The following is a 16065-nucleotide window of genomic DNA, read 5'->3' as shown; positions in this document are numbered from 1 at the left end:
ACTTTTCTCAGCACCATCAGAAACTGCAGACATGATGGCTTAAATCACTAGATTGACAAGATATTGACATCAATATCTGACATGTCACTGTCTGCTCTCCCAGTTCCCCCCCATGTTGCCCCCTGTACATGTTCTGCACAAGGCATCAGATTTCACTGAAGCTCAAGCAGAAAGGGGGGTGTGGCCTTGTGAGAGGCCATGGGCCAGCCCTGTAGAGGGATGTGCCTTTTGATTGGACAAGAGCTCCCCACCAGGCGCAGCCACAACTTTACCCAGACAACAAGGAAGTCAGTCTAGTGAGTTAGTTTGTGTGTGAGGCTAGCGCAGAGCAGAAGAAACTCCCTTTGACGCAGCCGACAGCTAACTAACGGAACCATGAAGAGATCCCAGAGGTATGCAACACTGGCCTTGGCCATTTTGAACCTTGACATTAGGATACGGCTTGCTGAGAGTTAATACTTCTAGGTATTAAGCCTTTCAAGGTTTCATCTGATTTTAAGATGTCTACATTTTGGGGGGATGGTGCATCAGGCTTTTAGTTCATTGAGTGGCTCAATCAAAGCAGATTTGGATTCTATTTCAGTTTCTAAACAAGCCGAAAGCTTAATTTTCAGTATGCATTGTGAATGAAATGCAAATCTGAAAGGGTTTCTGTATACTTTACTTTGGGGAAGTTCAGGTTTTGTGTGGGTGTGTAAATGACACATGTCATAGTCTCAATGTTGAATAATCTTTTTTCCTCTTCCTTAGAGTAAAGTAGAGTAACTATTAGCCGCTACTTCAAATCCTTTGAGCGTCTATGTACTGTAGCGCCCTAGACGCCTTGTGTTTGGGTCTGTCTGCAGCCTGCAGGGAGGTTGTGGTTTTATGTTGCTAAGTGTTGCCACGCAGGTCCTTTGATGCCCTGGGTTTACCGAAATGCTTGTGTTGGGAGGGGAGGGGCAGTAGTTATTCTTGGGAACTTGAATAATACATAGACTAATGTGTCTATAAGACTCAGAACAAATGCTCCCAAATGCTCTCTCGCTGGGTTACTCCGTGCAAGAGGACTGGTTCACTGGGGGAATGCTTTGATGAGCCTTACAAAACATGTTGGTAGATATGCATAGTATAAAATCATAGGATTGTTAGATGTGTTTTATTGTTGAAACTGCAATCTTATCAATATTATTAATAGAACCATTAATTAATTAATTAATTAATTCATTCATTCATTCACTCATAATGAAAATCTTAAGTTCTGTGTAAATGTTAACCATGCAGTTTCAAAACAAATGAAATAATACATATCTTGTATAATAATACATATCATGCAACGTGATTGTACATCACATTGCATGGAAGATTTGTTTATAATTTAATTACCGGCTCTTCATTGCTCTCAGTCACATCCAATCTATGTCACATCGTACACACACACACACACACACACACACACACACACACACACACACACACACACACACACACACACACACACACACACACACACACACACACACACACACACACACACACACACATTCGTGCACAGCAACATGGTCAGTGCAATGTACCCAGCAAAGCTGATTATGCTGTAAAAACCAATTTGGCTTCAGACCAGTTTTCCATCTGTGTCCAGCCTGGTGTCTAAAACGCCAGGCGGGCGAGGCTATCGATCAGGGGCAACATGCTGTGTGCTAGAGGATGTGTATCCAAGAGGGATGTTGTTAGATGTTAAATAGACAGTAAAGACAGAGCAGGGATCATATGATTCAAGGAGTGTAGGAAGACTTGCCTCTGAAATGTTCTTTACGGACCAAGTCCCTTCGTTATGTTGCGATGCGGGGAGGGTACGGATGACATCACAGTATGTTTTGGGTTTAATCTCATAAACTTGCTGGAGGTCGTAAAGGAGAGAATAAGGCGATTGAGGATGCCTGTCCCATCTCTTGGCCGTGATAATGGGTTCAGGGACGAGGGAACCTCAAGGAGACGGATCCGCCTCTGATCCAATCATTTCAGAGCGGCATTCAGCCCTCCTGGTTTACAGCATACTGCACCCGACTGAATGAGTGCAGATACAACAGATGGATTTTCCTGCGTGCGGGAAAGGCTTTTAAAAAATGCAGTGGTCCTGCCCCACTCAGGATGTCTCTCTCTCTCTCTCTCTCTCTTGCTCCCACTGTCTCTCTCTCTCGCTCTCCATCCATCGGGTCTCCGATTCTCTGCACCAAAGACTTGGGAACTGTGATCTAAAATACTTATTCATGTTTCAGCTCTCAGCCTGCCCTTACTCCACTCACTAGAGCTGGAATGATAAAATCAAAAGCAACAACACGCTGATCCAATAAGAGCATTCTGTTCCATTACCGTGATTTCATGAAAGTATCTCCAACAGCACTGCCTATGCACGAACGCACACACAGTGCACAGCGCACGCTCGCACACAATGTCTGCGCATCTGAGTATTTTGCATGGCTTATGAATAGTTTCATATTGAAGATCATACCTCAATCTATGTAAATGCAGAGTAAGGAAATGATCCTGTGTGTGTGTGTGTGTGTGTGTGTGTGTGTGTGTGTGTGTGTGTGTGTGTGTGTGTGTGTGTGTGTGTGTGTGTGTGTGTGTGTGTGTGTGTGTGTGTGTGTGTGTGTGTGTGTGTGTGTGTGTGTGTGTCCATCAGTGTAGTCTTTAGGCCTAATGGACTGTAAGTGGGACAGTTCTTCAGCCATCAGTGAAACCGACTTGTTGTGGTCCTGCAGAGTAGAATATATCATCTATTATATGTAATCCCGAGAGATCTTCACTGTATTGAATCCGAATTGCAACTGCTCTGAAGTTGTCTGCATCCAGGATGTTTTCATTGTGACACCTAACTGACTAATACTGGTTTAAACTCGGCCCAGATGAATCATTACGTAATCATTTCTAGAGGAATTTTTACACTACCCCTAAAATGGTTGCCTCCTGACTCCACTGTGATGTTCCGGCGTCCAAATCCCATCAATATCTGAATACAACTTTTTGAATATAAATTTGTCTTTAATATACTAAACTATAATCCACTGTGGGAAACGGGGACCAGGTTTCCATGGTTTCTACTCCTGAGAGTTTTGCCCTCTCCATTGTCCTGCTGCCAGTTACCCAGCATGCTTTGCACTAATTACTTGCTCTGCATCGATGTTCCCCTGTCATTGGTCCAGAGCGTAGCCCACCTCTAAACCGCGAGGCAGACGCATCCAAACATGTCGAGGGACAAACGGGGTGTTATGTGGTTTCCATGGGGCGGTTCTGGAGCCCTCTGACGGAGGGCTGAAGGAGCCAGAGGCCTTGTTCTGCTTTTCTGTCAGTTAGTTGTGTCTGTTTACAGTCAGCTAAAGGGAACGAACAGAACTACCATTGATGTGTTGGTCCCTCCCATACCATATATCTGGACACTTTAATCCAACTGGTCCTGTATCTCAATTCAGATACCGGACATTAAGGAGTCGGTAGACTGCAAACAATGGGGATTGAACCCTGGACCTTGTTGGATCGGAGTCCCAACAGCCTAGCCACTAAACCTCCCTGCCCCATACAAGTATGAAGGATTACTATGATTTAATAGTGGACGTGGTAGTCGTGAAGTCAGGGGAATTCCACATAGTATGCTGTCCTTTCTCCTGCTTCACCTGTAGAGCCCCGGGGCTTTGTGAGACATGCCTCCCAAAGTGTGTACCGCCCGCTGTGATCCAGTCTCAACTTTTCATTCCGGTCGACATGGTGATTTAGCCCCTGTCCTCTGAATGTTGATGTGTCAGCATCCTGTCCGATGCTGGCTGGCGAGTCAGGATGGGCCGAGAGCTGTCTGGTGGGCACCTCTGATTGGTTGGTTGACAAGCCGGCTGAGTCAGGAGGTGCTGTCAGGTCGGTTTAGTTGTGTTGACATGGCGACGAGGTGGTAGGGGTTGGTTTGAGGCTTCCCGCCGTAGATTGCTGAGTGCAGATTGAAGCAGGGCTGGCCGCCAACACGCCGTTGGGCTCTGAACGTACCTTCTAGCAGTTTGAGGTGTTTAACCTGCTAGACTGTGATCTCTTCCAAATGACTCATAGCCGACACTATTTAGAAATGATAAGGTACCGTTTTTTTTAATAAGGAAAACCTTTTTAAATAAGATACAATTCTTATGTTACGGTTAGTTAGTCAGTAGGTTTTTAGTTGGTAAGGGGCAACTTTGTGCTGCCGTTGGGTGTGAAATGTTTTTTCTATAAATAAATGAGCCTTGCCTTCCATCTGGCATCCTTATCCCCTCTACTGTTGTCCCGGAAGCTGTTGCTCCAGTCATGTGGTAAATGAGTAACCATTCAGCCATTCACCATTCAGATCTCTCACTGTCTCACATGAGTGGACTCTCTTCTGCTCTCTCTCCATGTAAATCCATGCTTGTTTTTCAAAAAGACGGCTCTATATTTGTGATGTCCCAGGTGTCTGATCATCGACACCTGTGTCTAAGCGCATCCAGTATTCATTACACGTTGTGTATTGTGAGTGTGCACACAGTGTGGTGTCAGATGTCTGTCCAGTGTCTGGCCCTGCCCTTAAACAGTTACTGTGCTGAAAAAACGTTAGCCAGACTATATATTTCACACCCTCACACTCTGTGTCGATGTGTTCATCTTTGCCACATTATAAATTCAAAACATAAATCTCCATAATGTACAAAGTGCACAGCGGTCCGTTTAGTCTGTTGTGTTATTGTTTTGAATATCATTATATTCCTCATTGGTAGATTACTTTCACACATCATTTGGCCTCAATATTCCTAAGCAAGGTGCCACTCAGCAGTTTTACTTGCTGTCGAAAAGATTTTGGTCTGAAATAACATCTCAGGTTATTTAGCTTTCTTTACAATAAGTTGCTTATCGAATACTCCTTGATATCTTGGAACAAGATGTTCCAAGTATGGAACATCTTGGAACATGTCATTTATACTGATCACTATTCATTCCTACGTGTTGTTTTTTCTGTTTTTGTCTTTCAGCAAAACTAAGGAATGCACCCTCAATGCAGGTAATTTGCATGTTTTCTCATTATGCATTATAAAATTCATACTAATGGTATATATTCAAAGGGATACCACTGTCACATTGGTCTCTCAGCTATGAAACAACAAACTGCCCTACTGAAATTCCAATGTTCAAACGTTTGTAGCAGTGGCTTGTGGGAAACCGAGGCTTTTCAATTATTCATCCCCACTCCATTGTATATTCCCACTCACTAAATTTTTCCACGCTGACCAGAGGACGGCTACGTCAGGATGTTCCTGAGAGGGCGTCCGGTCACCATGCACATCCCGGACGCTCAGCGGGACAGTTACACCCTTGACCACAAGGGGGCAGCGCCGGACCGCAAGCTCAAACTGCAGTGGGTGTATCCTTTTACACTGCGACGTGAGAGAACGACGGAGCAAGGGAGAGGGAGACACAGCAGGAGAAAGGGGGAGGAGAGAGGAGTAGAAAGGGAGCAAGAGGATGAGGCGGGATACAAAGTGGAGAGAGAGCTGGGGGGAGGGAGAACAGGGCACGAGGGAGAGAGACGGCATGAGAAAGATGATTGTGTGCGAACCTCTTTGAAGTCAAGGGTTTCAAATGATGAATGCATGAATCAGATGAATAAAAACGGGGAACGAATCGTAAACATTGCCTCATTTTCAAACAGCATGAAAAAAAAAATGGATGCATTCAAATCTACCATTTAATTGAAGGCCATAAATAAATAACGACAGAAGAGCATGAATGCGACTTTATTTGACGTCCTTTCACAGTGCTGGTTTAGCCTGTAAAGGCAGTCGTCTCCTAGTAGTGTTGACCCTAAAAGGCCCAGTTAATTACCACCACTAGCTACCAAGCTCGGCCATGTTCCACTGCAGAACCACGACGCCTCCGTCCATCCATCAAAGCTCATGTGATTGATCAACAGCCGTGCCAAAGGTGGATGGCCGTGGAACAAGACCCCCAGGGGTTGTGCCCTCCGCCCTCCCTCCGCCCTCCCTCCCTATGGTGCTCCCCCTTCCCTTCCTTGACTCGGCCCCCCCCCCCAGCTACGGGTACCGCGGGCGGGACTGCCGCTCCAACCTGTACCTGCTGCCCACAGGGGAGATTGTGTACTTCAACGCCAGCGTGGTGGTGCTGCTGAACACGGAGGAGCAGCAGCAGAGGCACTACACGGGCCACGACGACGACGTCAAGTGGTGAGGAGACGCACGCACGCACGCACGCACGCACGCACAGATACCGATTACCCAGAGGCATTTAGATCAAAGGCTGTGCTGAGAGAACTGTGTGTGTGTGTGTGTATTGTGAGACTGGGAGCCACAGTCTTATAATAGGATATGAATGTGTGTTCTGCTGGCCTAATAGACAATGTGTGAAGTGGTGTTCCTTAGCTACACCCTCTGTGTAAACAGGGGTGAGTCTTTGTTTGGACACCTTCTCAGCGCACTGCATCTGTCAGCGACAGGACGGTTTTCTCTTGCTTGCACTTGGAAAGTGAACCAGGCATATCAACAATTCCAAATGTCAAATGTTCCCTGTTTTGATGAAAAAAAAAAAGTATACTTGAATCATCGTGTCTTGTTCCTAGCTTGAGCGTGCATCCTGACATGGTTACCATAGCGACGGGACAGGTGGCCGGCAACTCCAAAGAAGGAAAGGTACAAGAGAAATCCCGCTGGCCTCACTGTAATTCCACCGTTACCACGTTTATCCAGCTTCACATGAAACCTGCAACGACATGGCAGGCCTACAGTGGCGGGATGGTTTGCAATACACGTCTTCCCTAAGGCAGGTGTAGGCCTAGGTATCCATCTTCCACTATATCTAGATGCTTCCAATGTCCTTGTAGTTGGCTCTGGGTAGGAGTGGAAGTCCTCTCATTGAATCGTTTCCTCCTTTTTAGTTCTGAAACCTAACTGGGCGTCTTGCTCTCCCCGCCAGGTGCTCCACCCCCACGTGCGCGTGTGGGACTCGGTCAGCCTCAACACCCTGCATGTCCTGGGCATGGGGGTCTTCGACCGGGCCGTCACCTGCGTGGCCTTCTCCAAGTCTGTGAGTCTCCTCCGCGCGGCTGGGTCGACGCCTTTTTGAAAGGCTTTGGATGCAGCCTTCCTTGTTCACCGTTTCAGGGTCGATGTATTGTTCAGCTCTTAGGTTCTTATTGGTGTGAGTTTGATGGGGACTGAACTGCCAACGTCCATCAGCAGTTGCAAGAGACGCAAGATATTCCGATCACATATTCCGAACACTCAATCCAATGATTTTTCATGGCAAGATATTAAAGCCACCGGATGGTGGATTTAATATTTTAGCCATGAAATATCATCGGTTGTGTTTCTTGTTCCATCCAGTTGACTTCAACTTGATTTTAGGTTTGTGTTCTTGGGATAATATTAAACGAAAATCAAAAGATGTCCAATACTACATTTGGGGTCAGGCGGTATTGAAGGACCTTGGGTGATGAGGTGAGGTAACTCTCTCCCGTCGTGGTTCCAGAACGGCGGGGCCCATCTGTGTGCCGTGGACGACGCCAACGACCACATCCTGTCCGTCTGGAACTGGCAGAAGGAGAAGCAGCTGGCGGAGGTCAAGGTAACCTCTGACCTCTGACCCTACGGGTGAACGTTGTGATGATGTTGTAGAGAACGTTTGAAGTCACTTCACACGTGTCCGACATTCGGTTCTAGGCCGACAAGCGGAAGCAAATGAACATTGGTTATAACCAATTCATATTTAAAACTATAAAACAAAAAACTCTGCAGAGGTCTATGGTCCGACTGAACATGTTTTGAACTCATTAATGTCATTGTCCTGAATGACATCGTCTTGAGTAACAATCATGACCACATTGAAGTATATGTGTGAAATGAACGAGGAGTGTTGTGTAAAACTGACGGTATCTCCATGTCCCTCGGGCCCAGTGCTCCAACGACTCTGTTCTGGGGGCCGTCTTCCATCCCATGGACCCCAACCTGATCGTCACCTGCGGCAAATCGCACATCAACTTCTGGACCATGGAGGGCAACACCCTCACCAAGAAACAGGGCCTGTTCGAGGTCCGTCTCAGTGCACTTGCATGTGTAATATTTATCTGCAATACCAAAAAAAAACATGTGTGTGTGTTCTACTTTTGTTCATACACTAGTATGAACTACTTTTGTTCATACACTTTTGTTCATACACTAGAATCAGTTTGAACATATATCATATCATCAAGTGAACGTGTTGAATCTCACATGCGAGCGTCTTGTGTCCGGTAGAAACACGAGAAGCCCAAGTACGTCCTGTGCGTGGCGTTCGCTGAGAACGGAGACGCCATCACGGGGGACTCCAGTGGGAACATCTACGTCTGGGCCAAGGGTACGCGCCCCGACTCCTCCTTCTGCTGCTCCTAAACATCTGCTCTCCACCTGGTTCTGTACAGATGTCCTGCACACCATCTGTTACACTCCTCTAGCTGACTTTACACACACAAATTGACATGATGGTTGGTCAAGGTGATGGTAGCACAGACAATGAAAAGATGTCAATTAAAATGCAGATGTGACCACATCAGCCTTATGATGTGTCAATGGCGCCACAAGTCCTTTTATGTTTTGATTGGCTGTGTTGTTGATTGACAGGTGTTGGGCATTACATCAGTCATATAATGTCCACGGCCCATGGAGGCGGGGGGGTCCTATCTCTTTCCATGTTCTGATTGGCTGCGCTGTTGATTGACAGGCGGGAGCCGCATCAGCCAAGCGGTGGCGGGGGCCCACGAGGGCGGGGTCTTCTCTCTGCTGGTGCTGAAGGACGGCACCATGGTGTCCGGCGGGGGGAAGGACCGCCGGGTGGTGCTGTGGGACCACGACTACGCCAAGCAGTCGGAGATGGAGGTGAGACGGAGGCGGTCTGGAGACAGGTCCATTCCTGGTCCATCGTTCGAGGAACACCAGGATTTAAGAATTTGATTATCGAAGAATAATCTTCAGCCATAATTGATGGCCCCACCAATTATGGTTGAAGATTTTTCTTCAATACTCAAACTGCTCTAAGAGAAGGGATGCATATTGACATTTTTTGAACCTGTCTGCCTGCCTGTGTGTCTGTCTGTCTGTCCAGGTGGGGGAGCCTCTGGGCCCGGTGAGGGCTCTGTCCGAGGGGAAACCAGGGGAGCTCTTCGTTGGCACAACCAAGAACGCCATCATCAGAGCCGCCTTCCCTGACACACTCACCCCCATAGTTCAGGTACTCACTCACTCTATGACCTAATTGTCCCTAATATCTGTACTTTACTACAGTCATTTGTATTTTTTTAGTTTGCGTGTTGCCGTGTCACAAAGTCAAGACAAATCATACCTCAACACAGCTAGGGTTGAATACTAAAAATACTACATAATATAACATAAATATTCAATTATTTGAGTGTGTTAATGGGTTGACTTGGCTATCGAGTCAAAACATAAATAGTTTATACTCTTTACTTTCATTTGGAAAGTCTTTGGCATACTTTCAGAGTGTAGTGTAACCAGGCTGTACTGCATGCATGTGTTGTTACAGGGGCACACAGATGAACTGTGGGGTCTGGACGTCCATCCGTCTATGGAGCAGTTCATCACCTGCGCCCAGGACAAACTGGTGCAGCTCTGGGACACCAACTCCCATCAGCCCCTCTGGAGCAAGGCCATTGATGTGAGCCAATAGAAAGAGAGAAGCTATTTATATTTTTATTCTCACTCAATTTCTAACTAATTTGTATTTCATTGGTTAACTTATTATGTAAATATGTCGAAGACAGAATTACTGGAATGCCAAAGTATACATTGAGCTAAGGTAGCCTACCTCCATGTAATGCAGGACCAGGGCAGGTCTGCAGGATTCCACCCCAGTGGAGGTGTCGTGGCAGTGGGCACCATGAGCGGCAGGTAACACCACCTCCCCCTGGTCTGCAAACTCGGAGGGACATATTTAGTCAACACTTTGACAAATGTGTGTGTGTGTGTGTGTGTGTGTGTGTGTGTGTGTGTGTGTGTGTGTGTGTTGCAGGTGGTTGGTGCTGGACACTGACACCAGAGACTTGGTTTCTATGCACACCGATGGAAATGAAATAATTTCCAACATCAAGTACTCCCCAGGTAAAATACTAGAGAACAGTAAATACACTCTTCATATGGCTCTCTCTCTCTCTCTCTCTCTCTCTCTCTCTCTCTCTCTCTCTCTCTCTCTCTCTCTCTCTCTCTCTCTCTCTCTCTCTCTCTCTCTCTCTCTCTCTCTCTCTCTCTCTCTCTCTCTCTCTCTCTCTCTCTCTCTCTCTCTCTCTCTCTCACATATGTTCTCGTTCTCGCTCTCTCGCGCTCTTGTTCTCTCTCCAGTTCCATGTTAACTTGAAGCTTCCTTTTCCCATAGATGGCAACTACCTGGCGGTTGGTTCCCATGACAACTTTGTTTACATCTACGCCGTCACCGAGAACGGCAGGAAGTACAGCCGTGCCGGAAAATGCTCTGTGAGAAAACGTTCTAATTAATCACAATCAACCCTTTGCCTGGAACACACTGATAAATGGTTCAAATTGACTGTGAAAGGGCCCATCTGAAATAATAGATTAAGTAGAGTAGAGATGATAACGGACCCATTCTCCTGTGGCTCTTCCAGGGCCACTCCAGCTTCGTGACTCATCTTGACTGGTCGCAGGACAGTGGCTACCTGGTCACCAACTCAGGAGACTATGAGATCCTCTTCTGTGAGTCAAACATCTTCTCACGTTCTCCGCTCCAATACTCACAGAACCAACAACAACAACAACAACAACAACCAACGAATAGCCTTACGATGTATTTCCTGTTTTGTGCCCCTCCCCTTCCACTCCAGGGGAGGCCCCGAGTGGTAAACATGTGACCAGCATGGACGGGGTGCGCAACATGGAGTGGGCCACCAACACCTGCACCCTGGGGTTCAACGCCTTCGGTGGGCCCCGGTTTCACCGCTAAGGAGACGTGTTGACGTCTGGTGCACTAGTAGTAGTTCATGCATCTGTAGGACGTTCACAATCGTGTTTGTTGATCCTTTTTTTTTTCCACTGTTCTTGTGCCTTCATCCCTCCTTCTATCTCTTACCCGCTCTTTTTCTCTCTCCCCACTTCCCTACCTCTCTCCCCCCGCTCTCTCTCTCCCCCTTCCCTTTACCCGTCCCTGCCTCTCTCGATCCATCTCTCTACCCCCTCTCTATTTACCTTTCTATCTTTCTATCTATCGCTACTTCTCTCCCCTCTCTCTCTCTCTCTACCCCTCTCTATTTCTCTTCTCCCTCTCCCCCCTCTTTCTCTCCCTCTCTCTCTCCCTCCTCTAGGTGTGTGGCCAGATGGGGCGGATGGTACAGACGTCAACGCCGTCTGCAAGTCCCACTGCAGCTCTCTGCTGGCCTCTGCTGACGACTTTGGCAAAGTGCACTTGTTCACTTTCCCCTGTTCTCAACCAAGGGTCAGTGGGACTCATGTCCATTATATGAGCGTAAATGTGATCATTTGTATCGGTCTCCTTGATGAGATCCAGCCAGAAATGCTAAACGCTCTGGGTGTTGAGGGGCTGTCATGGTTGACACACCTATTCAACATTGCGTGGGAGTCTGGTACAGGGCCAAAGGAGTGGCAAACCGGGGTGGTGGTTCCCCTGTTCAAAAAGGGGGACCAGAGAGTGTGTGCCAATTACCGGGGTATCACAGTTCTCAGCCTCCCTGGGAAAGTCTACTCTAAGGTGCTGGAAAGGAGGGTTCGGCCGATTGTCGAACCTCAGATTGAAGAGGAACAATGTGGTTTCCGCCCTGGACGTGGAACTACGGACCAGCTCTTCACTCTCGCAAGGATCCTGGAGGGGGCCTGGGAGTATGCCCATCCGGTCTACATGTGTTTTGTGGATCTGGAGAAGACATATGACCAGGTCCCCCGAGAGAAATTGTGGGAGGTGCTGCGGGAGTACGGGGTAAGGGGGTCACTCCTCAGGGCCATCCAATCTCTGTACTCCCAAAGCGAGAGCAGTGTCCGCGTTCTCGGCAGCCAGTCAGTTCCGTTCCCGGTGGGTGTTGGCCTCCGCCAGGGCTGCGCTTTGTCACCAATCCTGTTAGTGATATTCATGGACAGGATATCGAGGCGTAGTCGTGGTGGGGAGGGGTTGCAGTTCGGTGACCTGAGGATCTCAACACTGCTCTTTGCAGATGATGTGGTCCTGATGGCATCATCGGCCTGTGACCTTCAGCACTCACTGGATCGGCTGGCAGCCGAGTGTGAAGCGGCTGGGATGAGGATCAGCACCACTAAATCTGAGGCCATGACTCTTAGCAGGAAACCGGTGGATTGCCTTCTCCGGGTAGGAAATGAGTCCTTAGCCCAAGTGAAGGAGTTCAAGTACCTCGGGGTCTTGTTCGTGAGTGAGGGTACAATGGAGCGTGAGATTGGCCGGAGAATCGGAGCAGCGGGGGCGGTATTGCGTTCACTTTACCGCACCGTTGTGATGAAAAGAGAGCTGAGCCGCAAGGCAAAGTTCTCGATCTACCAGTCGATCTTCGTTCCTATCCTCACCTATGGTCATGAGGGATGGGTAATGACCGAAAGGACGAGATCACGGATACAAGCGGCCGAGATGAGTTTTCTCAGGAGGGTGGCTGGCTTCTCCCTTAGGGATAGGGTGAGAAGTTCAGCCATCCGGGAGGAACTCGGATTAGAGCCGCTGCTCCTCTGTTTAGAAAGGAGTCAGTTGAGGTGGTTCGGGCATCTGGTAAGGATGCCCAATGGACGCCTCCCTTGGGAGGTGTTCCAGGCACGACCAGTGGGGAGGAGACCCCGGGGAAGACCCAGGGCTAGGTGGAGAGATTATAGCTCAACACTGGCCTGGGAACGCCTCGGGATCCCCCCGTCAGAGCTGGTCAATGTGGCCCGGGAAGGGAAGTCTGGAGCCCCCTGCTTGAGCTGCCGCCCCCGCAACCCGACCCCGGATAAGCGGATGACGATGACGATGTATCGGTCCTAGCTGTAGTGTGTAATCGCAAGTATGCTCAGTACTGCCTCTAGTGATAGTTAAGGGGTATTACAATGCAGGTCCTTTTCTGAGAGCTACATTGTTCAGTACAGTTCTTGTATTGAAGATGAGGACGAAGGTTCAAGTGAAGGAATAAACCGTCCACTTAAAATAAATTCCTGTTGGTTTAAGTTTTAGCTCGCTTTTAATCTTCACCTTAATCTTCACATTAACCTCAAAAGGTAATGTGTCTGTCAGTTTGACTTTAAAACAGAAGGCAATGTTAACATTACAGTTGTATGCGTTCTAGCACACAGAGTCAAACTACCTTTGGGGTCAGGTAAGGTAAGCGCTGCTTTTAAACGTTGTAAATGCTAGCTTCAACCTCAGACCCGTAAAACCCAACATGTACTGTTTATTAGCAAAGTTGCTAACTTGTAAACACTTAACTAGTCTTGTTTTTTGCATACCCTAAAATTCCTACAGTTCAACACAGCAATAAACAAATTTAATGGTTAGAATAAATGAGTTTATTTTTTATTTTAAAAAAGCTATTTTTTATTACTGTGCGAATGAGGTATGAGGGAAATAAAAAGTTTGCACATGGGCCTGAAATGTCCGAACCTCTTCTATGGATAGCTGAATAATTATCATTCATTTTGGTTTCATTGTATTAAAGTAGCCTAATGAATGTTTGATGTTCTGTACTCCATTTGTCCATTTAAACTACTGTGCCGTGGGCTACTTATTATTATTTTGTATGTTAAATGATGCTGTGACTGTCAGGCCATAACGGTAAAATGTTCAAACTGAATACCAATTATTTTGTCCCCGCCTCCTTTGCAGGCTCCAAGCCACAAGTATGGCGGACACAGCAGTCATGTGACCAACATTGCCTTCCTGCACGACGACAGTCACCTGATCTCAACTGGCGGGAAGGACACCAGCATCATGCAGTGGGCTGTCGTCTAACAGCTGGTCACCATGAAAACAGCATCCTTCTTTCTTGTTTTCCCCCTTCCACTGTTACTGTGTCCTCCTGCCTCCCCCACTAGAGGGCAGCATTTCCGTGCCTATTAAAACACCTTGACCAATCCCTGGCCGGTTTAAGAGCAGCAGCAGCATTTAAAAAGTGTTGATAGTTGAGAATATATTGATGATGTCGTATGAAATACAATCTATATTGATAATGTGGTATGGAATAGACTGTAGAAGAAAAAAAAAGTATGTTGCATTGACAGCGAGTGCTTCCCTGAATGTGACTGTAAAGGCAGACCAGTTTACCGAATACAACTGAAACCCTGAATATATACAATCTAATATTATCCAACATAAACCTTATTCTCCGTATGTCTGGCTGCCGTTTGAGGTGACTGTGGGATTCTTGGGCTGATAATCATGTCTGTGTGTCTGCCTTTACTGTGCCTCAATATCTATCACAACCAGCCCACCCCCAAAACTGTTACCTTTAACTAACCACCTTTAACCCAAAGCTTAGGCGGATGATTGTAACTATCGAAGATTATTAAAGATTGTCAACCGTCGGAAGTGGTTGTTTTGCAAGCCTCTCATCCAGCCACTGTCCTCCGACCCCCTGGTGTTCGCTGATGGTACTGATGCGGTGGCCTGCAGCACTAGATGGCGCTATTACGTTCGGAAAAGCATGTCTAAATGTCGCAAAGGTCTATAGAGTAACGGAATCTATCTTATGCAGTATATCCGAGTGGCTGTGTTATTTTAATATTTATTAGTGACAACAATGGATGCTATAGTAAACTATTATAACTGATATTGGTGTAGCGCTTTTAGCGGTGGACAGGAATTATATGGCTCATGCATTGTAGAAGTGTGTCTAAGATGTGCTTTGCCTTCTGTTTTGTTAATAAAGTTTTTACCCAGATATTTTTGGATTAACATGTGGATTTAAAACCATTTGCGCCCAGTGAACAAAATTATGGATAGTGTCTACTATTTACTCGCTGTAAATATGTGGTCCTCTATTTAGCCTAGGCTGCCCATTATCATGATGGCAAATAATTCAAATCCAGAAAATGTGACCTTGAACTAAAGGGTTTGTTACCAACCATTTTCAATGTCCACAATGTCCATCTTTTATTAATAGTTTCTCTCTAACTGTGTTATCATTCATTATCACAAGTTAGGCCAGACCCAATTAATTAAATTATCCCGTATCTGACAAGCAGTCAAGAACATCGAATGAATTGATTGATAAAACAATGATTTTGGATATAGGCCTATTATATAGGCTACTGTTGCTTCTCAGTGGAGTCAAAGGAGTAAAGTTTTAGTATTTTAACTAAATACTACCACTAGGCACTCATAATCGTTAAAAAAACAAAACGTTAATATCGTTAGAGTTTTGCCGTTCTCAGTACTAACTTAAACAAGGCATTCATCAACCCCCGTTTAGAAAGACCACCAGTTAGCGGCTATAGAGACCAGTGGATCATCGTAGCGCTGGAAATGGCTCACTGGTTCACGGTAAAATGAGGTTCCCAGCAGCTTCCGGTCATAGAGAGATGCCGTTTCTCTTCATCGTGTTGTGAGAGCGCAGCACAGGAGGGCTCCAGCCCGAAACGACAGACGAGTCAAACAGACAATCATTTGCAAGATCAAATTTTCACATGCCCACAATAATTTACCTATCGTATGCAACTCGATAAATAGAAACGACACGTGATTATTGGAGAGCTTTTATTCTCTCCAGGTGTTTCATGTGCTGCGTTCGAGCTGCCGCTCTTCATAAAAGGTCTGAAGGCAGTCTTTTCTGTGAACATCTCAGCTCACTTGTGTGTTCTGAAAGAGTTTTTTTAGAAGCAGTAACTCGAATGCAATTGGAGGCACCTATTTATTTATTTATTTATTTATTTATTTAAATGTAATGACCTGTCTTTGACATCAGATGGGGCTGTTACTGCATTCATTTGTATTTGAACGCCTTTGAACGCCTACTGTTAACTTTTAAAATGAACTATAATATGTCACACCACGTTTTGGAGGAAGTATGTTCAGATTAATGAGCGACTATAGGGACAAGGC

General features: G+C 46.4%; 1 protein-coding gene across 1 annotated transcript; it reads left to right on the top strand.

Moving 5' to 3' along the window:
* Positions 1 to 280: 280 nt before the first annotated feature.
* eml2 (EMAP like 2) lies at positions 281 to 14901 on the top strand. Its single transcript, XM_084467412.1, has 19 exons — positions 281 to 392; positions 5004 to 5032; positions 5263 to 5392; positions 6063 to 6212; positions 6605 to 6674; positions 6958 to 7068; positions 7513 to 7608; positions 7938 to 8072; positions 8277 to 8376; positions 8740 to 8894; positions 9121 to 9246; positions 9559 to 9690; positions 9856 to 9923; positions 10045 to 10133; positions 10405 to 10502; positions 10652 to 10739; positions 10868 to 10963; positions 11345 to 11475; positions 13852 to 14901. The coding sequence occupies exons 1-19, from the start codon at positions 376 to 378 to the stop codon at positions 13975 to 13977; spliced, it is 1947 nt and encodes a 648-aa protein (XP_084323538.1). The 5' UTR covers positions 281 to 375; the 3' UTR covers positions 13978 to 14901.
* The last annotated feature ends 1164 nt before the right edge of the window (positions 14902 to 16065 follow it).

This window comes from Micromesistius poutassou (assembly GCF_964030765.1).
Source record: "Micromesistius poutassou genome assembly, chromosome: 4".
Lineage (NCBI taxonomy): Eukaryota > Metazoa > Chordata > Actinopteri > Gadiformes > Gadidae > Micromesistius > Micromesistius poutassou.
The sequence above is the reverse complement of the archived record's forward strand: the minus strand, read 5'-3'. Positions and strand labels throughout refer to the sequence as shown.